This window comes from Spermophilus citellus, assembly GCF_964194105.1.
Source record: "Spermophilus citellus genome assembly, chromosome: 18".
In the NCBI taxonomy this organism is placed as follows: domain Eukaryota; kingdom Metazoa; phylum Chordata; class Mammalia; order Rodentia; family Sciuridae; genus Spermophilus; species Spermophilus citellus.
Window position 1 is genome coordinate 7,791,005 of NC_138200.1, and position 24,905 is coordinate 7,815,909.

Consider the following 24,905-nt stretch of genomic DNA (forward strand, 5'->3'; position numbering starts at 1 on the left):
CCATCCTCCCTCGGGTCAGAAGCAGGCAGCACCTGGTCAGCACCTGATGGGCCCCCCTCGGGAGCGCCCTCTGTGTCCCAGCCACAGGGCTAGACTCCCAGGCCTGGCCACACCCCGCCGTCCCCCTCACCCTACACCCCTGTCATCAGCCTGTCCCTCCTGCCCTCTGCCTCTGCTGTCCTGCCCCAGCCTCCTCCCCGGCCTCCCTGCCCCCAGCCTCGTCCCCATTCCAAATCCACTGCTGCCCCTCTCCTCCCAGCTTTCCCACGGCTCCCCAGTACCCCAGGACAGGGTCCTGGTCCCCAGGCCTGCCCTTCCAGGACAAAGTGGCCTGGTCTCAGCTCCTCCCAAGGCCTCCCACCCTGTCCTTCCAGAACTTTCCCTCCTATACTTTCCTCCCTCCAGACCTGGCACTGGGCTGTCAGAATGTCCTCTGTCATTGATGCATTCTGAATATCACCTTCCTTTGGACAGTGATCATTGAAATCACTATAGAATGAGCACCCAGTGTATACACCAAGCTCTAGTCCAAACCCCTCATGTGCATTTTCTGATCCTGTTATCAGCTTTGCAAGTATCATCTGGTTGGTAAATGAAGGCTCAGAGAGGGGAAGACACTTGTCTAAGGCCACACAGCCAGGGAGAAGCTCAGACTCAGGTCTGAAGGTCACAGGCCCCTCTGCCCCACTGCCTTCTGTGATACTCAGCGCCCTGCGCGGCCCGCCTCCAGGTGGCTCTGCGGCTGGACTGCCCTGCTCTTCCAGGTCACCTCTCTTCCTGACCCTCCATCCCTCTGTCTGCTTGAACCACTGCTGTGTCCCAGGAGTTCCAACCCCAGAAGCTCTGTTAGGCTCTCTGGCCTGCTTTTGGTTTGGAGAACAAAGCTTGATGGAAAAGGTCCACCCACTTGGGGACAAGGGAACGTGCTCACGGTGGCCGCATCTTCCACCCTCCCCTGTTCCATCAAAAGACATTTACCCGGATGGAAAAAAGAAATTACAGTGGGAGCCTGGGGGAGGGCTGTGCGCCTCGGCGAGCTCTCTGAAGTTCTTAACTCCCTGTTTGCTCCCCGGAGAGGAGGGGGATGGCCGCGTGGGGCGACCACGGGAAGCTGCATCAGAGGCAGGTAGCCTGGCTTGTCCCTGCTGTGGGGGATTAAGTGCCCTCACCTTGGGATTCAGCACCCAGTGGCAGACATTCGCTCTGTTTCCCGGTCAGGTCTGCCCTCTCCACCGCTGTCCATGCGGTGCTCACGAGGCTGGACCTGATCAGCGGTCACAGTGCCCGGTGCCAGAATCCCCGAGCCCTAGCTGTGAGTCGTTCTTTTCACCCATTTTAAGGGTGAGACTTCTGGGCCCCGACACGTTTCTGCTCCTGCTGCTGCTGCTGGCTTGGGTGCTGGGATGGAGCCAGGGAGCTGCGCCACTCGGCCCCCAGCTCCAGCCCTGCCCGAGCTGAGAGTTTCAAGGGGACTTCAACTTTGTGGGACACCAGAGTCCAGACCCTTAGCAGGAAGGAGTGGACCGGGAGCATGTGGAGCGCGCACCCGGGAAAGCGCAGGCTGGGGCAGGGACCTGGAGCGGAACAGGCCGGAGGCTCAGGAGGCCGAGGCAGGAGGATGGCGAGTTCAAAGCCAGCCTCAGCAACGTAGGGAGACCCATTCTAAGAATAAAATAATTTGAAAAAGGGACGGGGATGTGGCTCAGTGGTAGAGTACCCCGGGTTCCGTCCCCAGTGTCAGAAAAAAAAAGAAAAGTAAAAAGGAACCTTGGATGGTTGGGCTTGTTGGCTGTAGATTGTTCTGGAAGCCCAGCATCTGTCTGACAGCTGGCCAGAGCCATAGCCACCACCCTGCCTGGCCCCTGGGAGCCACCCCTGAGTGCACCAGGCAAGGTGCCCCTTGACCTGTGCCTGCCCCAGGGCCCTCGGAGGGGTCCAGCTGGGATCCCAGTGTGTCCCCCAGGCTGCTCCTCCACTGTGTCCTCTGCTGGTCCTCAGGCTCCACACAACTCCCCTTGATCTCATTCGCCCTCTCCCCCCTGCTCAGAGACAGGTGCAGTCCTCCCAGCAGCTCCACCTTCCACCCTCTCTTTTCCTGTTTTGCTTTGTCTTCTGCAGGGATCTCTTGCTCTCCTGTTCTATTTTTTTTATTGGGGTGCAGGGGCAGATACTGGGGATTGAATTGAACTCAGGGGCACTCGACCACTGAGCCACCTCCCGGCCTTTTTTTGTATTTTATTTAGAGACAGGGTCTCCCTGAGTTGCTTAGAGCCTTGATGTTGCTGAGGCTGGTTTTGAACTTGAGATTCTCCTGCCTCGGCCTCCTGAACCGCTGGGGTAACAGGTGTGAGCCACTGTGCCCAGACTCTTTGTTTTCCTAAGAACCCATCAAGGAAAAGAAGCAACCTCAGGGCCTTTGCACTGGCTATTCCCCTGCCTGGGACACTATTCCCCCTCCATGTCTCCATGGCTCTCTGTCTCTCTCTCCTCCTTGAGACCTTGGCTTGGTGTCACCTTTGTCTCAGGGCCTCCCCTTGACTGCCCTGTTCTGAGTTGCTCAGGGTCTCTGTTCTTCATCCCCTGGTGCACTGGGGCACAGCGGGGAGGGTAGAGGGCTGGCGAGGCAGAGGTGGGGACTCACCCGCTGCAACTCCTCGTAGGTGAGGAGCAGGAAGTTCTCTCTGCCCTGCATCCGAATCCAGCCCTTAATGTGGTCGAACCAGGAGCCGAACTGCACTGGGGGCAGAGGGGCAGGGGTGAGGGTGGGCAGCAGCTGCTTGGGGTCCCGAAGGTACCAACTCCACCTCAGCACGCGGCACCACCCCCTTCACACCGCCAGAGTTCACTGCATCTGCCAAGTTCACTGCAGCTGCCTCTAGCCCACTCCTCCCCAGCTCCCCACCGTGGGTGGCCCTTGACCATCTACCTGTGTCCCTCCTCTGTCTGTCCGTCTCCTTGCCTCCCGGTCTGCCTCACTTCCTGGCCTCTCCCCCCACTCTGTAGGGTCCCTTTCTTTCTTATCCTCTTCTGTCTGGGTCCCCTGCTCCACCCAGGGCTCACCTTCGCCCTTGAGGAAGTTCTCCAGGAACTGGTCGGGTGTGCCAGGGTCCTTCAGTTGCCTGGCGATCTTGGAGTAATGGTAGAAGGAGACCACCACGTCCCGGGGGTTCCTGCTTAGGTAGATCACCTGCACGCAGATGGCCAGGACAGGGACAGACGTCACACAAAGGTAAAACCCCAGACCCAAGGCTGCTGCCCGCCAGCCCCTCTTGTGACCCTACGGCAGGAAGGATGCGGGGCAGACTCCCCAGGAGATGAGAGCGCTCCTTCCAACCAGGGACAGGGAGGAGCTGTTTCTGGGCCAGCTGGAGGGACAGTTTGGCCTCAGGGAAAAGAGGTGGAGAGAGAAGGTGCGGGATTCAGGACGGGGGCGCTCAGGGCAGGGGCATGGACCAGGAGACAAAGCTGGCCCCCTTTTCTGTTCCCCTAGCGGGGCCCCCGCCCCTTCCTTGGCCTTCCAGCCTCCACTGGACCCTCTTTCTACGCCTGGAGCCCTGCTCTCCTTGCTTACAGCCCCATTGGCTTGTGGGGCCCCAGCACAGAGCCGCCTGGGCTGGCATCTGAAGCCTGACAACCTGCTGCTCTTTTTTTTTTTTTTTTTTTTTTTGATACTGGAGATTAACTCAGGGTCACTTGACCACTGAGCCACATCCCGGCCCTTTTTAGTATTTTATTTAGAGTCCACAGAAGTGCTCAGGGACTGACACAGGCATCAGGGGTGGGTGCCAAGAAAGAAATCCAAGGTCCCCTAGATGGAGACCAACGTGACTTCTGATGTCAGGTGGGTGCATCCCAGGACACCCACCTGGCCCTGTGTAGTAGATGGTTCATTTTGCCCAAAGAAAGATCTGGAACTTGCCCCCGGGTCCAGGAAGGCCTTGGAATTTCTTGATTAATAAGGATCTTTGCCTGCGTGGGGCCTCGGGCCTCAGGCCGCACCAGAAGTCTGTGCTGACCCTGGGGTTTGTGTCGGGGGCCACGCGGTATCAGCCTGGAGGATTCCTGGAGGGTCTGGAGACGGAGGTCGGCCAGGTGACAGCCACATCCAGGGGACCAACACCCCATCAAAGCCTGGACAGGAGGCTCAGGAGAGCTCCTGGGTAAGCGACACTGTGGGGTGTCGTCACACACCGTGGCTGGGGGGAATGAATGAATGCTGTCCACACGACCCTGCTCTGTATCTGCAGCTTCCACAGCCATGAGCTCAGCTAACGCTGACGGAACATTCAGGAAAGGGCCCGTCGGTTCTAGACGTGGGCAGGCTTTTCCCTCGTTATTCCCTAAGTGGCACAGTAGGACGATGGCTGTCTGTCATAACGCTTGCCTTGCACGAGGGGGGGGAGGGAGGGATGATTTAAAGTGCCCAGGTCATGTGCAAACGCAATGCCCTTCTATATAAAGGGACTTCGGCAGCTGCAGATTTGGTAGCCGCACAGGGGCTGGAACCAAGGCTCAGGGAGGCTGAGGGAGGATGGTACAGAGGGGTCCCACGCAGACGTGTCAGATCTGTGCACCTCCTTGCCCCTTGCAGTCCCCGCCTGGACCAGGGTGGCCCAGCAGAGCCCACCTCCCTCCTGGCCCAGCAGGGGGCAGCATCATCACACTCAGCTGTCACCTTGACTCAGCTGTCAGCACGGCCTGGCCCTTCCCTCCTCAAACACACCTCCAGCCCAGTCCCTTTCCTTCACCTCAAGGCCATCACCCTGGTCCAGTTGTCACCTCCCACCAGCACCAGAACCACCAGGGCTGCTTCCTCTCTGCCTCCCTGCTTCTGCCCTAGCCCTGACGGTGTCTCCCACCTGGCAGCCAGGGGGCGCCAGCCAGCCCAGGCCTGACCACTACCCTCCTAAATCCTCAGGGTGCTCACATGGCCCTGTCCCCCTTGTCCCTCTTCCCCTCATCCACTTGTTTCCAGCCACACCCCCCCACACACACACAGGGCCTTTGTGCCCGCTCTCCCCGTCAGAGTTCCTGATGTCTGTTTACTACTGTGCCAGGTCAGGGCCACACACACAGTAGGTGCTCAACACACAGGTGCTGAATGGATCTGCTGATCCTGCTCCCTCTTCCTGCCCTCCTCCCATCCCACCGCCCCCACCTTGGCCTTGGTGCTGAAGAAGGCCTTGGGAAAGAGCTGGATGGGGAGGTGGGAGCTCAGCAGGCGGGGGCTCGTCTGGTCCTGGAGGGTGAAGGCGCTTATGATGGTCTCACACCAGGGCGCGCGCTCCCAGATGGGCACCGAGCGGATCCAGGAGGGGTCCCCGTTCTTCAGGATCAAGCTGAGGATCTCGATCATCCAAGTGGTGCCTGTTGGGAGAGACGGGCAGCGGGCAGCGCAGTCAGGGGTGGGACCCGGTCAGGGTCATGGCAACAAGGTCGAAGGAGTGCTCTGCCACCGTGGGAAGAGCCGGGTTGAGTGGCCTCATCTTCAGAGCAGGAAATTCGGCCTCAAAAGAAACAAAGCCACTGGTTCCAGGTGGTGGGGCTGGGCAGTGCCATGTGGCACAGATGGCCTCTGGCTGCCCAGTCCCGGTCCACTTTCCTGCTGGGACTGTATTTTCTGGTCTCTGTGTGGGGCTATATGATTGTCTGGCCAGGACTGTCTGTCTGGCCAGGCAGCCACCTCTGCAGCCATTTCCAGGCCTGGGCCCCAAAACACCAACTCTCTGCCGGCTGGTCACAGAGACTCCAGGGATGGCAGGCGCCAGATGGCCACGGCAGCGTGGATTTCCCTCCCCCCATCCACCCAACGGCTCTGGGGTTTGCGAGAACAAGAAATAAATTATGGGGTTCAGCCACTGACATACCTAGGCTTTGGTGGCAGAACAGCAACCCCCCCCCTTTAAGCTGGAATTGAGTCCATGGTGCCTGGGTATAAGATCTGCTTATTCCGCTGCCTTGTTTTGAGCCACAGGACCCTAGTATGTATAGGCAGCCCCCCATCAGTGGGGTGCAGATGGGCTCAGAGGGCAGGAGACCCCAGCAGAGCGATGAACAATCATACTCCTGCCCACAACAGCCTATGATTAGGGTTCCACTGACTCGGATTCCGACCACCACCCCTGCGACCATCATCCGCATGGGGTCTGCTGCCTCTCCAAGCGCTGGTGATGTTGGAGCTGGACCCTGGGAACCCCTCGCCCTCCCAGCTGGCTGGGCCCGGCTTTGCCAGTAGAGGGCGCTAGAGGAACGCAGCAGCCACCCACGGGCCTCACAGGCTCCCCTGGAGGATCTTGTGGATTCACAGATCTGACCTTGTGGATCTCGTGGTCACCAGCCATCAGACCTGTGGCGGACACCCAGTGACACTTGTCCCCTGCCCCAGGAAATGTCAGCTCCGGTGAAAGTCGAATCTTAGCTGGGGGAGGGGGCGTCCCTCTTCCAGATTCACTGGGGCTTAGTCCTGCCCTGGAACCAGTGGCTTGCTGCATTAGCTGTTCCTGAGTCCTTCGGAGTCTCTAGCCTATTGTAGTGGAAGCCCCTGTTACAGGCTGCTAAGTCTACCTCCGAATCATGCAAATTTACCATCGAACCATTTTAAGGTTAGCTGTCCAGTGGCGTGAAGTAAAATCACATCACTGGGCAGCCGTCAGGCCACCGCCACAGCTGTCATGTGCAGAATGGAAACTCGGGACTCTCAGCCCACTCCCACCTCCCACGGTCCCTCACCCTCTGGCACCCACCCTGGAATGTGCCTCTGTGAGTGGACCCGTGTGTCTGGCTTCTTGGCACAGCGTCTGAAGGTTCATGTGAGTTAATGACATGTACCAGGATTGTCCTCTTCTTTAAAGGCTGAGTGATGGACTCGTTCTTTGGTGGACATTGGGTTGTTTCCACTTTCTGGTCATTCTGAATGATGTGGCCGTGAACATCGACATGCCAATATCTACTTGAGTCCCTGCCCTCCGATTTTTTTTTTTTTTTTTTTGAGTATATATCAAAAAGTGACCTTATGGGCTATATGATAATTCTATGTTTAATTTTTCTTTTTAGGAAACACCACAGCATTTTCCATAGTGGCTGTACCATTTTACCCTCCCACTAACAGTGCACCAGGCTCCAACCAATTTTTCCCCATCCTTGCCAATACTTCTTAATTTCTAAAAAGCCACCCCAATGGCCCTTAAATCCTTCTTTGCATTAAGCCTCTCCTGTCCAAATGACTGGGTGGTTTCAGTCTCCTGTCTGCGGCTGACTGATGTACCGTGTGAGGTGGTTTAGTTGATGCCAAGTGTCTTCACAGTTCATTTTCCCCTCCTGGTGATAGTATCAGAATATTTAAGGTTCATTGAGCACTCGGGCATTCACCCAGAAACTACAGCCCCCAGAATCCTTTGCAGCTGGATGTGGTCACGTGACTAAGCTGTGGCCTATGAGCTGTGAGTAGAGGTGACAGCACTTTCTGGGCCCTGCCTTTAAGAGGAGCTGCTTGTCCTCCATACCCTTTCCCCTTTTGTCTTCCCTTTTCCCTTTGCCGACAGGACTCTGGAAGTGGTGTTGCCACCAAGCTAGAAGGGCATTCTAAGTCTTTCTGACTTCTTGGAATGGAGTTACTTGCCTGCTCAAATGTCCACCTAGCTGAACTGTTGTCGGGGAGAAAATCCTGGTTATTTCTTGGGGTCTCTTTGTTACAGCAGCTTAACGTATACCCTAACTGATACACATAAGTCCTGTTGTCATTATAGGGGAAAATAAAGAAACTGGAGATGGGAAAAGTAAGGCCTTAGAGATGTTCTAGAACTTTCCCACATTTTCTAAGGTAGGAATAACCAAGGGACAAGTGATTCATCATGGAGTGTTGCTGTGACCTTAAAGCACCAAAAAAGATCCAAGCCTCCACCCGTGATCCTGATGACTGTGGTCTACCGCACTGAAACCACAATCAGCCAGGCATGGTGGTGGAGCCTGTCATTCCTCCTAGCTAGCTGCTCAGGAGGCTGAGGCAGGAGGATCCCTTGAGCCCAGGAGTTCCAGGCCAGCCTGGGTAACAGAGTGAGCCCTTGTCTTAAAATACAAAGAAGCAAAAACGCTGTGATCATGATCATACTGATGAGCCATGAATCCAAAGAGATCCTAAATTAGGAAGTCAACCTGAGAAAACAAAACTTGATACATAATTTTAAAGACATGCATAGAAAAATTATGATGAAAGTAAAAAGAACAACTGGGGAACATATTTATAATTCAGTCTCCATGAAGAATTAAGTTCACTAATATATAAAGAGCTCCTATAAAACAATGAAAGACCAAGAGTTCAATGGGGGGGGGGGCGGCGGGTACCAGAGATCATCCTAGAAAAGGAAATATGAATAGTTTAAAAAAAAAAAACAGGGCTGGGGATGTGGCTCAAGCGGTAGTGCGCTCGCCTGACATGCGTGCGGCCCGGGTTCGATCCTCAGCACCACATACCAACAAAGATGTTGTGTCCACCGAGAACTGAAAAATAAATATTAAAAATTCTCTCTCTCTCTCTCCCCTCTCTCACTCTCTCTTTAAAAAAAAAATAAATAAATAAAAAATAAATAAAAAAAATTAAAAAAAAACAAAACTAAAATGTGCTCAGGCTGGGGTGTGGCTTAGTGGTAGAGTACCTCTGGGTTCAATCCCCAGTACCAAATAAACAAATAAAAGGAAAAGATTAAAAAGTACAAAAAAAATTACTGTTTATCCTTAAGCAAATGGTTAAACAAGAATGATTGTATGTCAGTGTTGTGAAATACTGCGGAACTGTTAAAGAAAAAAAAAACAAGAAACAGCTGGGGTCGGGCATGACGTAATCCCAGCAACTTGGGAGGCCGAGGCAGGAAGATTGCAAGTCTGAGGCCAACCTCCACAACTTTGAGAGAACCATCTCAAAGAAATTTCTTTCTTTCTTTCTTTCTTTTTTTAAGAGGGTGGGCTGGGAGTGTATTGTGGTTGTAGAGCACTTGCCCAGCATGTGTGAGGCCCTGGGTCCACCCCCAGCACTATCTCAAAAGAAAAAGTGAGTGTGATGCTATCTACACGTGACAGGACTGAGGAGAAGTCAATCCATTTTAAATCTATATATAAAACCACACAGAATGTCTGGACATCATACACCAATAAAGAACCTTGACCTCTACGTGATACCATGGATGACATCCAGCTCAAAGTGGATCACAGATTTAAATGTGCAATTTAAACCTGTAAAATTTCTAGAAGAAGAAACAGAAGACATCTTTGTGGTCATGGGTTAAACACAGATGTCTTAGATACGACAAAAGCAGATACGTAAGAGGACAAAGTGACTAATTGGATCTCATCCAGATGAAGAATCTCTGCTCTTACGCTCTGATAAGAGAGCACCGAGGCCAGGAGGCTTCCAGACGCATATCTGATCAAGGGTTCCCCCACGGACTGTAAAAGAAATGTCGATGAGAAAACAAACAGCCCACTAAGAGGAGGAAAGACTGGAACAGACCCGGTACCTCCGAGGACAGAGGACAGCCAGACAGTGCTGACATCATCGAACATCAGTTGGCACCTAGCAAACCGCTGGAAACCCCCTGGTGGTGGTGAGCGGGCAAGATGCAGGGCAGGGGACCCGGCGCCATTGCTGGTAGCAGGCAAAGTGGCAAAGCCCCTGGGGAGAACCGTCCGCTGGTTTTTTGGGGGTTATTTTGGTAGCAGGGATTGAACCCAGGGGCGCCTAGCCACTGAGCCACATCCCCAGCCTTTTTCTCTGTTTTACTTTGGGACAGAGGCTCACTGAGTCCTTAGGGCCTGGCCCAGGGGCACCCGGCAGCCTGGTGGCTTCTTATAAAGCTCAACACACGGGGGCCACAGAGCCAGCAATCGCACACCTGAGTATTTACCCAAGATAAGTGGGAACTATTCCATCACAGACCTGTCCACAAAGCTTCCTAGAAACTGTCTCCTACTCACCCTGGAGGAACCGACCCCAGACAGGCCGTGCCCCATCCCTACAGCCCATAACCTGCGGCCTCAGCACCACTCTAACAACCCAAAGTGCATCATGGGGAGTGGAATAAGTCTGTCCTTGGTCTCAAAAGCTGCATGCCACGTGACTCCATCTAGGTGACATTTAAGAAAGGGCAAGACCATAGGGTACAAGGTGATCACTGGTGGCCAGGGGGTAGGGTGGAGGGAGGAGTTAATGACCAAAGGCTACAGGGGATGTGGGCAGTTGGGTATATTCTTCTGTATCTTTTTTTTTTGGGGGGGGCACCCAGGGTGGTTAATCACTGAGCCACATCCCCAACCCTTTTAATTTTTTTATTTTGAGACAGGATCTAGCTAAGTTGCTGAGGGCCTCGCTAAGTTGCTAAGGCTGGCCTTGAACTTGCCATCCTCCTGCCTCAGCCTCCCGAGCTGCTGGGATTGCAGGCATGGGCCACCGGGCCAGCCTCTGTCGTTGTGCTGATAGTTGTATGAAGGTTGTGTCTGTCCAATCTCAGAACTCCACAGAACTGAAAACACGTCCACATAGATCTGTGTGCAGATGACCAGGGGGCGTTATCCACAGCAGCCAGAATGGAAAGGACCGATCGTCCCTCAGCTGATGGGTATCCACTCACAACGTGGCCTGCGCACGCCATGGAGTGTCAGTGACATGAGACGGGGATGAAGCACCTGTGGATGTCACGACGTGAGTGACAGAAGCCAGACACCAAAGCTACTCATTGCATGAGTCCGCACACAGGGAACGCCCGGAACAGGCCAGTCCTGGAGATGGGGAGTGGACTCTGGGTGCTGGGCCTGGGGCAGGGCGGGCGCCTCGGGAGGCCCAGGCTCCAGGGCCCAGGATTTCTCGATGGAGTGATGGAAATATTCTAAAATGGACTGTGGGGTGGAGGCTCAGCTCTGTGACTGCCAAAGCCCGGACGGTGTGCGCTCAGTGGGCGAGTCGCAGGGAGAGTGGACTATATTTCAGAACTGCTCCACACGCACGCCCAGAACCCCCGGCTGGGGCCGCGGTGGCAGCCCGGTGGTGAGCACGTCCTGGGTTTGAGCAGGGTGCTTTGTGTAAGGCCCTGGTTTGAGCCCTAGAACCACAATAAGAAAAAAGGAAGTGACATGGGAAGGGGAGGGGGCTTTATGTTTAAAAGGGTGAAGTTGCATCATGAAAATTCTCAAAGTTTTCTGAAAATAGTAGTCAACCCTGTCAGTTTAGAGACTCAGACTCGAGCACTGCTCCAGAAAAACTGAACTGTGCTTGCTGGCGCACACTTGTGATCCCAGAGGCTCGGGAGGCTGGGGCAGGAGGATTTCAAGTTCAAGGCTAGCCTCAGCAATTTAGCAAGGCCCTATCTCAAAATAAAACAACATAAAAGGCCGGGATCTTTGGCTCATTGGTAAAGCACCTCTGAGCTCAATCCCCAGTATCAAAAAGACAGACAGACAGACAAAGTGGAGAAACCAGAGACTAATCAATAATTTTTTTTTTTTTTTAAATGAGCCAGGGGTGGTGGCGCATGCCTGTAATCCCAGAGGCTCGGGAGGCTGAGGCAGGAGGATCGAAAGTTCAAGGCTAGCCTCAACGACTCAGTGAGACCCTAAAATAAAATATAAAACAAGGCTGGGGATGTGGCTTACTGGATTCAGTCCCTGGTACCCCCCCCCAAAAAAAAAGATGCAGTAGTTGGTAGTAATAAATGCTATGAAGGTCAAGGTACAGAGGGAGCCTGATTTCAGCAGGGGAGAAGCCTACCCCAGGGAGGGAGCCCGCCTGTGGTGTCTAGGAAGGCTGCTTCCGCAGGGGACTGGAAGTGCAGAGGCCAGATTCATCCAGGTGGCTCTTTCCCTGTCCCCTCCTGGGGGACCCAGAATCCTGGGTCCCTTCCCGCCTGCTCTCCTGGCCCAGCCCCAGCCCCACAGGTACCTGACTTGGGGTAGGTGATGATGAAGATGTCGTCGTCACGCACATTGGAGGTGTTCTCGGCTTGGCTGATGCTCTCCGGGGAGTAGAGGCCCACAGGGAAGAGGATGCCCTTGTATCTGAAGTATTCGCCCGAGACCGTCTGGCTGTGGGAGGAGAGGGAGATGGTGGTCACAAGGCAGAGCGGCAGCCCTCTGGTGTCCTGACTAGTATCACTCCCACGGTATGGGTGAAGAAAGCCGGGCACAGAGAGGGAGTGTGGCTTGCTCAGAGCCACACAGCGGGCAGGACACAGAGTGCTCTACACAGCCTGCAGAGGGGGGCGGAGGCCTATCGAGGCCGGCGCTCTGCCCGCCCCTGCTCCAGCTCAACAGGCACAACGTAAGAACAAAGTGACCTGTGTTGCTTTCCCAGCCTCCCGTGCGACAGGTTCAAGCAGCCAAAGTGGCCCAAAGGAGAAGTTTTAAGGGCAACCGGTCAGTCCCCAGTCCCGTCAGCCTGGACCTCCCCGGGGGTGTCTGAGCCTGGGGAGAGGGACGGTATTGGGGCTGGTGAAGGTGCGGCTGGGCAGGGCTGGCCCTCCTCTGTGCACAGGGGTGGAGCTTCTTGACTGTGGGGTGAGGGACAGGAAGGCGAGGGACACAGCTAGGTCACCACACTCCTCGTGCGAGGACCTCGAGCCCGTGGTGTGAAGTGGGTTTCGCCGCTGTCTGTGATTTTTCTGGGATATTTATGGGAATCTGTTGGCTTCCCAAAGGAAGTACTTCACTGTGATTTCTTTTCTCATTTGCAATAAACATTCCACCTACCTAAAGATGCAGTCACAGGAAGCAATTCTTATTTATTTTTTTCAGGGGTGCTCTCGACATGGACTAAGATTCAGGCCCCACAAACCCAGGACTGGCCCAGTCTTCCCACCACACTGTTTCCTTCAATGCATCTCCCTCTATAGCACACATAGGATGATACATTGAACCTTAAAGATTCACGGATGTAAATAGATTAAAGTATTTCCCCCCTTATCTGTAGGCAGCAGTCTGCAGGGGGCTTCCAAGACCCCCACTGCCTGAAACTTCAGATAGTACCCAAATCTGCATACAAGAATGGCTGTACAGCAGCAGGTGATCTGATAACCAGGAGTAACGGGCAGGTGCCATATACAGAGTGGAAACCCTGGACAAAAAGATGATTCATGTCTCAGGCGGGATGGATCAGGACAGCGAGAAATTTCATCATGGTGCAGAGAAGGGTGTATAACTTAAAACTTATGCACTGTTACATCTGGAACCTTCCATTTACTATGTTTGGACCAAAGTTGACCAAGGGTAACTAAAACCAGAGAAGGTGGGGCAGCACAGAAGGGGCACGACAGCACATTGTCTATGAATCTTACTTCGGAGCAGTCGAGAGGACAGTCCCACACATCTGTGAGGTAAAGAGGGTTTGGTTCTGCGGCACAGATGAGACTCGGGGACATAATGCCACACCAGGGACACAACACACTGGACTCCACACTGCAGGGGTCCAACTACAAAAAATTCAGAACGGGGCAAAGGCCATCTATGGCGGCAGAGGCGGGAGGGCCGCGCTCCTTGCTGGGGGACAGGGAACAGGCGGCTGAGGGCCCCTCCACCCAGGTTGCAAATTCACTGCGCTGTGGGCTGAGACTTGCTGCCACGACCCCGCTGTGAGGTTCCCTTTAGAAAAATATCCAGCGAGCGAACGAGTGAATGGAACACCAGGGAAGAAACTTCTGCTAAAATGGAAAGGGGCTGACAGCGATTCAGGCTCCAGTGAGGTCCAAGCGCTGGTTCCTGGAGGCTCTCTCTGCTAGCCCCTCCTCACCTGTCCAGTTGGTGGATGAGGACACCAAGGCGCCTGGGGGCTCCCGCCTTCCTGCCCCAGGCCTCGGAGGCTCCGAGGCTCCACCAGAGGGAAGGGCCTGCTGAGGCCTGGCACCAGGCGGGGGTCACAGGAGGCCTCGCGGGGACCCTGGGTGCCCAGCTCAGCCAGGGTTTCCAAACGGCAGTGTCTGAGGGGCTCGGGAAGGGGGGGGGCGAGGTTTGCTGGCGGAAGGCTGAGGGATGGGGGTGGGCTGGTCACCCCCAGGGTCAGGGCCCGGGCATCAACGTGGTTCTGGAGCTGGATCCTGCAGGCTGAGCCTCCGGGTTTGCCATTTTCTGAGTTGCGGCCAGATGCTCAAAAAAAAAAAAAAAAATCTCCCTGTGCCTCAGTTTCCCCACAGCTACAGCAGGGATAAGAGAAGGAGCCAAGCGTATTGGTTGGTGGCATTCACCCCAGTGCAGACTGTGTGGGTCTGAACTCCATCTCCCGCCAGCTGTGTGGCTTTGAGCAAGTCACCTAACCTCTCTGTGCCTGTTTTTTCATTCGTATGACGGAAATAACAATCGTGGTCACCTCACAGGGTTGTTGCAAGCCTGTGAAAGGCTTCAGACTGGACCCGGCATGGACAAAGCACAGCGTCAGAGTTTCCTAAATTTAAAAAAATAAGGATGGCAGGAGGGGACAAATGGTTAGAATAAGGCCTGAGTCCTGGCTTGCATTCAGGAAGCGGTTGTTATTTGTCCCTGATGTCATCAGTCAGCCCGCAGGTTGAGCGTGGGGAGCAGAGCAGTGATGTCACCAGTGGCCAGGCGGAGAGAGCCGCGTGGGTGGGGCCAAGCCATGGTTCCCAGGCAGATGGGCAGCTAAGCGCCTCGCCCAGGCCCGGCTCTCCTGCCTTCTCGGTGACAACTGGAGTCTCAGTTCCCGGAGGATGACGGTGACCTCTGCTGTCAGGTCCTACTAGAGGATCCTACTTGAGGATCCAGGCGGCTGGTGTTGAGCTCTGAGCTCCTGATCAACACTAGGAAACAAAGCTCTGGGGGTCTGTCTCAGCCTTTGGTCTCACCGAGGCTCAGCCGGGGCCGCCTCCTGCCCACCTGCAAGAGGGGAAAACTCAGGGCCACCAGGCCTCCAGGACCCCAAAACTGAATGAGTCACTGCCTTGGTGCAAAGTGCCCTACCCCCCACTTCCATATGAGCCACAGCCCCCTGGATTCCAGGGGGGACCCAGAGGGCCAGACCGGGACTTCGCCAGGTTTGAATGAATGAATGAAGGCAGGGGCTCCCTAGGGGCAGGCGAAGGGGCCCGAGGGCTCTCACATCTCTGTCTGTCCCCGTGGCTCTCAGCCCTAGGTGTGTGAGCGGGGAAGGGCTCCCAAACCTCAGGTCACGGTGTCCACACCTCTCCACCTCGCCTACCTGCTGAGCTCAGGCAACCGGCACCTGAGTCAATAATTGTCCTGGCACCAACGGGGTGAAACTGGGCTGTCTGCACGGGTTTCTGTGCCACAGAGGAGCAGAGATGAAAGTTCAGGGAGGGCTAGCAATCAGCCAACGCCACACAGCAAGACCCGAGCAGAGCTGGGCACAGTGGCACACTGTGATCCCAGTGGCTAGGGAGGCCGAGGCAGAAGGACTGCCAGTTCAAGGCCAGCCTCAGCACCTAAGTGAGAACCTGGCTCAAAATAAAACAAAAAGGGTTAGCAGAGCAGAGCCAGGCAGTGGTCCTGGCTACTGGGGAGGCCAAGGCAGGAGGCTCACTCGAGCCCAGGAGTAGGAGGCCGGCCTGGTAACACAGAGAGGCCCCCGTCTCCAAAGCAAAACCCAGAACCAGACCCAGTCCACAGGGCCCCTGGGCTGTGGGCGGCCCCTTTCCCAGCCCTTTCCTCATTTGCCCCCCATGCCAGCCCAGAGCGCAGAGTGCGGGGCCCACCTTCGGCCCAGTCTCCCCATTTCCGCCCCAGTCAATTCTCCCCACACGGCAGCCAGAGGTTCTGGTTAGAACCTGTGTCCTTCCCGCAAACTCTCCTGAGTCTCCATGTCACTCAAACAGAAGCAAAGGCTTTGCTGCCTCCCCGCTGGCTGCCCTGTCGCCAGCTCACGGCTGCAGCCACACCTCGCCATTCATCCCACACTTCAAGCACAGGCCGGCCACAGGGCCTTTGCACTCGTTGTCCCCTTTTCCTTCCATTCACCCCGCTAGTTTTAAGCCTTTGCTCTGCTGTTGCCCCTGTCCACGAGGCTCCCTGACCACCTTGACTGCAGTCGCACCCACGCGTGGCTTTCTGAGGAGATCCAGATCCAGACTTTTTCTTTGGATTTTGAAGTATTTGCATCTGCACTGTAACGAGAGCTGTTGGGATGGGATCCAAGCCTACACACAAAATTCGAAATTCCCCTGGGTCACCACGTGCACCTTTGTATGCATAGCCGGGAGGTCATTTTATGCAATGGACTTGGACTCGTCCTGAGAGGTAGGGGGTGGGCGGTGGAATTTTCCACTGTGGCTTTGTACAGATGCTCAAGGAGCTTTGGCCCTTGGAGCATTTATTTTCTGAACAGAGACAACGACCCGGTGCCTCGGCAGCCCCCTGCCCACTTCCCTGCCCGCCACCGCACCAGCCCAGGGCTTGTTAAGCACTCGTTTTCCTCGGGGTCGGCCTTCTCGGCCCACAGAGCCCGGCCCAGAGGAGGCTGTTGAAGGAATAAGAGATGCTGCCCGCGCCTGCGCCCACCGCCTGCGAGACCGAAACGCCTCTGTTCTCTCAGCCTCTCTGTTCGAGGCTAACATCACACAGCAGCAGAGAGCAGACCGGGATTGGAGCCCCAGCGTGTGTCCCCAAAAGCACACCCTAAACAGCTTCGTGCCAGGGGTGTCTGCCTGGGCCTCTTCCCGGGCTCCTCCTGGGCGCTCCTCCGGCCAGGGGCAGGGGCTGGTTAGGGGCAGCAGCTCGTCTGTCCTCAGTCCCCATGGCCAGCAGTCCCGGCCTGGCGTCACCTGCGCGGTTCCCTCTGTTCCACACTTTACATCACACATATTTATAGACGCAGTCAAAAATCCCGGTAGGAGCAAGGCTTTTAAAGCAGTTTCTGCCTCCTGGGGGTTGACCCAAGACCACAGGAAACCTGTTCCCACTTTCACACGCTCGCCTGCTCCTGGCCACCAGGACTGGGGGAGCCCTGAGTGGGACAATGGACACCCAGAGGCACCGCCGTTGCCGCAGCGCCCCCCAGCGGCGGAGGGGAGACCGCAGGCGGCCCCTGGGGAAGGACCCGAGGCCCCGAGGCCAGAGGGCGCCCTTCCTCACCTTGACCCTGGCCCCCACAGGCCCCGCCCCTCGCCCCCAGGCCCCCGGGTGTGTTCCATTGCCTGGTAACGGGGCTCTTGGGATGGGGAGGCCACCCTGGGTTATGGGGTGGGGTGCTCGTGGTCCTCACCAGGAGAGCAGATGGGAAGCCCGGAGTCCGAGGCCAGAGGTGGCGGCTGGCCCTGTGGACGGGGGAGCGGCCTCCAGCCGAGGCCAGGAACAGCTGGCCTCTGGGATCCTCCCTGGAGCATCGCAGGGACAGCCCTGGTGGCACGCGGATTCCGGCCCTGGGAAACCCTCCTGGACTTGACCTCCAGACCTGTGAGAAGGCCCTGGGTCGTGGTCAGCCATTTGGTTTTGGGGAAATTCTTACAACAGCATCAGGAAACAAATAAACCAGGGAACCCAGAGACACAACCGCGCGGGGCAGGGGACCGTCCTCGTCTGTTGGGAAGGGTCTCTTCCCAAAGGGCAGCTGGGGGGCATTGCCTGGGGCAACCGAACAGTTCTGGCCCCTGGCTCGGGTCAAGTCCATACTTGAATTAAAACTATAAAAACAATACACTTTCCCCCCAAATTCCATTTTTTCAAATTAATTATTGTAATTTTTCGGACTAGGGATTGAACCCAGAAGGCTTAACCACTGAGCCACATGCCCAGACCTTTTTTTATATATTTTATTTAGAGACAGGGTCTCACTGAGTTGCTTAGGGCTTTGCTAAATTGCTGAGGCTGGCTCTGAACTTGAGATCCTCCTCCTCAGCCTCTTGAGCCACTGTCCCCAGCCCAAAGGTTGACTTTATTGTGTGATCATCATTATTTTTTAATTACCATTTGTGAGACTGGGGATTGAGCCCAGGGATACTCTATCACTGACCTACAGCCCCAGTCTTAATTTTTTATTTTGAGACAGGACCTTGAGAAGTTGCCAAGGCTGGTCTCAAACTTTTGATCCTCCTGCCTTAACCTCCAGAGTCACTGGGACAACAGGCATGCGCCACCATGCTTGGCCTGTATAATTATAGGTTTCAGAGCCTCGTTAGCATAAATACTTAACACTCATTATCACAATGATGAGCCACCCCCCACCTGCATGACAGCCCCACCAGCCATGTGGCAATCTCACGCCCTCTCTGGTTTCATTTGGAGAAGGAGCCATAGAAGGAGGTGTCATGGGGGTGGGAGGTGACACAGGGGCCTCTGTTCCAGGGACCTCCCAGTCTAGTGTCCCAAGAGAGCTTCAGGCCTTTTTGTCTGCGATGGAGGCAAATCCATTTGCTCATCTCACAAATATTTCCCAGGCAGTTGAGGTGTGGACACAGTGGCACTAGGCAAGGGCCAGAACAATAAAGTCCCTGCCGGAGGTCACCTGTAATGATTTAGAGTGGTCCCTGGAAGGTGACAGCCCTGGGGGCTGTGGAGCATTCAGAGCCCCAGAGCTTGCAATTTCAGATGCGTGGAGTCAGGGAGGCCCCTCTGAGGAGGCCAGGTTTGGGTGAAGACCTGAAGGGGGTACCGGGGGCACCTCTGGGATGTGGGGGCCTGTGTGAGGCTGGGGATGGGACCAAGATCCTGAGGGCGGCCCCGGGCCTCTTGGGCTGTCCTGCTGATTCACGCCCGTGGCCAGCTCGCCTGTCCCTGGGGAAGCTGCCAGGGCTCCCAGCCCAAGAGGCATCTAGACACCAGCTGCCAGAATAGACCGTGCAGCCTCCTGACGCCCTGCCGCTGCCCTGCTGTTCTCCTGGCCAGGGGTGCCCTGCCACCTCCCCATGGGCTGGCCAGTGTCCCCAGCTCCACCTCAACAGGATGACTCATGCTTTGGGAAAAAACCCTCTCAGCTGAGCGAGCCGGGCATAACCTCTTTGGGTCACTGAGCAGCATGGAAATAAGGCATCCCTCTTCAGGGTGGGGTCCTCTCGGACCACCTGGGATAAAGCAGGGATCCCCAGCCCAGGTGGGTGCTTTCCCATCTCAGCATCTCGTCTGCTGACAATGGTTTTAATACTTAGTGACTATTTTCTTTGTGTGTTAGTTTTTTGGAGGGGGCGGATGGAACCCAGAGTCTCACACATACCAGGCAAGTGTTCTGTCTCTGAGCTGCATCCCCAGCTCTTTTCAAACTTTAATTTGAGGCAAGTTGCCCAGGCTGGCCTGGAACTTGCAATCCTCCTGCCTCAGCCTCTCAAGCCGCTGGGTTGACAGGCATGCACCTCAGCGCCTGCCATCTATGACCTTGTTTAAATCTAAGTTCACTAGTAGGCGCTGGGAAGGAGCAGAGATTCCCCGTCTACTGTGCTCCACCTGGAAGGCCCAGCCTGTGAAGGGCAGGTCTTGCTGCAGAATAACCAGCAAAAGATGACCTCCCAGGAATGTATGGGATACATAGATGCCCTTGAGGAAGTGCTCAGAGAAACAGATACCAAGATGATGATTGCAACATTGTTTCAAGAGGAACCAAAAGCAATAATGCAATGGGTAGAGAAACCAAGGTCCCTGAAAAGGTTGACATCCAGCCATTCACAAGGAGATGCCGCATCTCGACATAATTATCAAAATCGGCGGACTTTAGATCTGTGCAGTTTATTGTATGTAAATAATTTCTGTAAAAGAAATTCATAAACAGCTGAATGTAAACCCAGCTGCTTAGGAGGCTGAGGCAGGAGGATCACAAGTTGGAGGGCAGCCTCAGCAACTTAGCAAGACCTTGTCTCAAAATTAAAAAAAAAAAAATAAAATAAAAAGGGCTGGGGATGTGGTTCAGTGGGGGGGGGGGTGCTTGCCTAGCATGCACAAGGCCCTGGGTTCCAGCCCCAGCACCACAGAATAAAATAAAGAAAAGGTTATGAGGTGGCATTTATTTGGCAAGATATACACACAGAGATCTTTTCTGACCTGAAGCTTTAAAAGTGCTGCGGGGATAGATCTAGGTTTCCCCTAGAACCTCGGTTTCCTCTTCCTGCCTTACTGCACATCTTGAATGATTAATCCTGCACACAATGGCTGGAGTCTGTAGGCGGTCACCCTCCCAATCCTTGCCTGGTGGGACCAGAGGTGACTTGAAGTTGACAGAGCTTGGGCTCCTGACCCCCAAGACCAGGAGAGCCCGTGTGGGGCTGGGATGCAGAGGAACCTGTGGCTTCTCCCGTCTTAGCATGGATACCTGCGCATTCGTCCTTGTGTTTAGGAAATGTAATTAGGAAACACATTCTTGCCCATATCTGTTGGCCATCTAGGATTATGAATGTTACATATACTTGTGACCATGGGGGATACTCAGCCTCCCTGAAGGCTGGGGTGCAGCTCAGGGGTAGAGCACAGAGTTAGCGTGTGTGGGGCCAGGTTTCAGCTGCAGCGCGCGCGCATGCGCGCACACACACACAATGGTCATCGCCCGCTAGCCAGGCAGGACCCCGATTGGGATTGTAACCTATGCATGATTGCACACATTCACACTTTCTGGCTCTGATTTCTTCCTCCTCCCCCTCCCCCTAACCACATTAATATGAAACCTACTCTGCAACTTGCTGATTTTTCAATGAATCCATGATGACAATGTTTCAGATTCATGTGTAGCCGTCTCATTCTTTTTCCTATTTTAACCCTCCTCTCTCTCTCTCCCTCCCTCTCTCTCTCTTTTTTAAGGCCCAGGCTGGCCTTGAGCTCCTGGCCTCCAGTGAGGGATCCTCCTGCTTCAGGACCACAGGTGGGCGCTACCACATCCGGCTACAGCTCATTCTCTTAAACCAGAACTGCCAGACGCCCCACTTCTCTTCTTTAAAAATCAATTGCCTTTGGAGAACTCGCATGGCAGTGGACTTTAGAAAGGCCGCGCCTTCTGTGATCCAACCCCTACCAGGGTGCTCAGCCAGCCCCGGGGGCTTGCTCTGCCCCCCCAACCCCCCAGAGTCTGCTGTTCTGAGATTTTCTGTCCGAGGCCGGGTTTGCCTGGCCTGGACCCTCTAGATTGTCATCCCATGAGTGTACCCTTTGGCATGTGGGTTTTTCTGCTTGGCATAATGTTGACATTTTCCACGTCTGTGAATACAGTCACCTTTGACATCGTGGGGGTCAGTTTCAGGACCCCCGTGTGGCATCCAAATCTGTGGGTGTCTGTTATAGAATACATTATATAGGGTTGGCATGTCGTGGCCTCCCCTTACTTTAAGCCCTCTCTAGATGACTCATGATACTTAATACACCGTAATACAATGCAAATAGCTGTTATATTGTATTATTTAATGACAAGGAAAAAAAATCCATACTCTTTTTTTTTTTTTTTTGGTACTAGTGCACCCAGGGGTGCTTAACCACTGAGCCACATCCCCAGCCCTTTGTTATGTTTTATTTAGAGACAGGGTCTCACTGAGTTGCTGAGGGCTTCCCTAACTTGCTGAGGCTGGATTTGAACTCCTGATCCTCCTGCCTCAGCCTCCTGAGCCACTGGGATTACAGGCATGTGCCATTGCACCTGGCTTAAAAAACTTTTCTAAGGTCTCGTGGCTTAAATCTGTGATTGTGGTACCCGTGGATATGGAGGGATGACTGAGTAAAATTCCACTATGAGAACTGATGCCAGAGTGCCCTCCGTGTCCCTGTGCATGGCTGGGCTGTTTACTCCTAAAGCTGTGTCAACCATCCTTGTCTGTGTGAATCTACCTTCTCATTTCTCCTGGGCAAATAATTAGGAGCAGAATTTCTGGTGGTATCAAACAGTTCAGATTATGGCAACCATAAAATAAGTCCCTCCCCATACTGGAGATTGATCGAACCCAGGGGTGCCCTACTACTGAGCTAAGCCTCCCGATCCCTTTTTTATATATTTCAGACAGGGTCTTGCTAAGTTGTTGAGGCTGGCCTCAAACTTGTGATCCTCCTGCCTCAACCTCCTGAGTCGCTGGAATTACAGACGTGGGTCACCCCCGCGGGGCACAGAAAGTAAGATCCCTTATTCTTTTTTCTGTCAGCAAATTCTTCCCCTTTGAGAAATCTATAAGAATTTTAAGATGATTTTTAAAAGCACAGTTGAGATAAATCATTCTGATGTATTACTTTTATAATTATAATAGAAAAAATATCTAGCTAAAGAAAGCAACCTGCATCTTCAAGTCCTCAGGGTTCTCTGGGCTGTGGCTGCTGGGCTGTGAACTCGAGGACCCAGACTTGGGTTTAAGAAAGCAGTCTTACCTCCAGGATGGGGTAGGCTGCCCAGAGTGATGCCCCTGGTGGGATGCGGTTCTCAGGAATCCAGCTAAGGACTCACTTACAGGCCCATTTAAGAGAAAGGGACACTAGCTGGGTGGACGGCCCAGCCTGTAATCCCAACTACTTGGGAGGCGGAGGCAGAGGCAGGAGGATGGCAAGATTGAAGCCAGCCTCAGCCACTTAGAAAGACTCTATCTCAAAATTACACACACACACACACACACACACACACACACACACACTCACACACACAGGGCTGGGGTGTAGCTCAGGGGTAGAGCACCCCTGGGTTCAAAACAAACAAACAGAGAGAGACAGAGGGAGGGAGGAGAGAGAAGGCCGGGAACATGGAGGCTCTGAGGCAGAGCGTCTCACCCACATGCACCCGAAGGAATCCACACTTTGCTTCCAATTCCCAGGCTCTGTCCCTTGAAGCCTGGCGGTGTCCCTGCGGCTGTCAGGCCTCCTGCCCGGCCCAGCGGCCTCAGCCCAGGCCGTTCCGTTCTGGCGGAGGGCTCTGCCTGTCCCTGGAGCACCATGCTCCACCACACCAGCCGTGGCCTAGCCTGGGGCTCTGCCTCCCCGTCCTTCGTCCTTCCTTCTCTGTGCACGCTCGCTCGCTGGGTCTCTCTCCTTGCCACCTTGCGTCTATTAGGTGCCTACTGTGTGCCTCTCCTGCCCTTGGGGCGCACACAGCCTGCATCTGAGCCTCCGGGAGGACAGGGCTGCAGGGACAGTCGCCTGTGACTTGGTGAGCTGCTAACTTGAGTTCATTGCTACTGTTTCTCGGTGACACTGGGTTCAGACGCTGGGAGACCTTGGGCCCCGGCTGCTTTTCCAGCCAGGAGTGGCCAAGGTCTCGAAGCACAGCAGGGAGAGGATTTGAAATACCTTACTAATGCTTTTTTTAAATCAATCACAAGTTGAAATCGGTCCACTTTGGATCTACTGGGTTGAGACATGATTAAAATTAATTTTACCCTTTTTCTGGTTTTGGTACCAGGGATTGAACCCAGGGGTGCTTAACCACTGAGCCCCATCCCCCCAGCCCTTTTTTTTTTTTTTTTTGCATTTTGTTTAGAGACAGGGTCTCACTGAGTTGCTTAGGGCCTTGCTAAGTGGCTGAGGCTGGCCTTGAACTTGCCATCCTCCTGCCTCAGCCTCCCGACTTGCTGGGATCCCAGGTGTGTGCCGCCATGCCAGGCGATTTCACCCCTTTCTTTGACTCTCTTCTTAATGTGGTGACCAGGAAGTGTTTCCCCACGGGCCTTGCTCGGGGTGTGTAGGGAGGATGCACAGTCTCATCAGCCCCGTGGGGAGCGACAAGTCTCCCTGCAGTCTGCATCCCCAGCGGGTCCCTTCCTCTAGCAGGGGTGACCAAGGGGCCTGGGGTCATCCCAGGTGCACGATTCCCACCTGTTGATAGGAACACAGCGCAGGGCCACCTCAGGGGCCACGGCCGGGACAGATGGCATGAGCTCATCCCCCTCTGCCCTGGGAGCAGGGCCTGGCCCAGGAGAAGCCCTCGGGAAGGCTGTGATTACTCTCAGTCTTCACCCTGTCCCCAGCCTCCTCAGCACCTGAGCTCCTGGCTCGGGAGGAGCCGTGGGGACTTGGAGAAGGAGAAAGGAGAAACCAAACCTGCCCCGCCCACCCGCAGGCACATCGCTGCTCAGTGGACATCAGTGGACAGCCACACAGGGGCACGGGAGGGTGACTGCCCTCCCTGATGTCACTGCTCCACCAGTGACCCTGCCTGCCTCGCAGATCCCAGCCACAGGGACGGGACAGGAGCTCAGAGGGCACCTCTCGAGGGTCTTGCGGCCGGGCCTGGCGGGGTCCCCACTTTCCCTGACCTGTGTGAGAGCTGTCCACGGCTCCCTTGGGGCCTGTGGCCCAGACCTCCCTGCAAAACCAGGGTCTCTCTTCTCACCCCATGTTAATGCCCTCGACGGCCAGGGGCTCCCACTGTCCGTCCCTCGGGGCATCCCAGGAGGACAAACTGAGCTTCTCCCTTCTTTTCATCAGGTCCCGACAGTCCCCCCTTCTGACCTGGGCACCTGTCGGTGTCTCCATGGGACCACGAGGCACAGCTGCTCCCTCCACAGAGAGCAGGTGGGACCCAGGAGACCACGAGTGTCTGGCTCTCTGGCCCTGACCCTGTCCAGAAGGGACGTGGGTACGAGAAAATGTCACAACACGTGCAGTCCTCGCGGAACCTCCTGTCAGGACAGGGGCGGGGGCTGTTTCTCATACCCAAATCCCTATCCGGGGTGTGAGAAAGTCAGGTTTCCCTGGTTCAAATCTTGGCCACGCCCTGCTGTGTGACCTTGCAAGACCCAAACCTCTCTGGGCTCAACTCTTAAATGGGATAACAATACTTAATCATTCACCTGGGTGAATCTCAGTCAGGCAAGTCATTGGAAGGATTAAAGGAGACAATACGGGTGCACAATACGGGTAAGCAGGTCAAGGTGCTGGAGGGATCCGCGAACTCGGGGTTCAGCCCTCCCTCCCTCCTGCCTACCGCCTGCATCTTTTTCTTCTTAAAACTTAAATTTTGCACTTTTGGCCCTCGACAGTCCTTCAAATATGCACAAGGTGCCCCGAACACGGCGAGTCTTGAGCAT

The 24,905-nt window shown here is 54.9% G+C and overlaps 1 protein-coding gene and 1 long non-coding RNA gene across 2 annotated transcripts in view; one reads left to right on the top strand and one right to left on the bottom strand.

The window, feature by feature from the left end:
* SULT2B1 (sulfotransferase family 2B member 1) overlaps positions 1-24,905 on the bottom strand; it is a 30,019-nt gene that overhangs the window by 2,045 nt on the left and 3,069 nt on the right. Inside the window, exons 2-5 of the mRNA XM_081275243.1 lie at positions 11,924-12,066; positions 5,159-5,367; positions 3,061-3,187; positions 2,642-2,736 (exon numbers count right to left, since the gene is read on the bottom strand). Of these exons, the coding sequence (XP_081131369.1) occupies positions 2,642-2,736; positions 3,061-3,187; positions 5,159-5,367; positions 11,924-12,066 (574 nt within the window). The remainder of the gene's footprint in view (positions 1-2,641; positions 2,737-3,060; positions 3,188-5,158; positions 5,368-11,923; positions 12,067-24,905) is intronic.
* Positions 18,879-24,424, top strand: LOC308638148. The gene is made up of 3 exons (XR_014019758.1): positions 18,879-19,027; positions 20,716-20,776; positions 24,304-24,424. It is a non-coding gene; the product is annotated as an uncharacterized lncRNA (long non-coding RNA).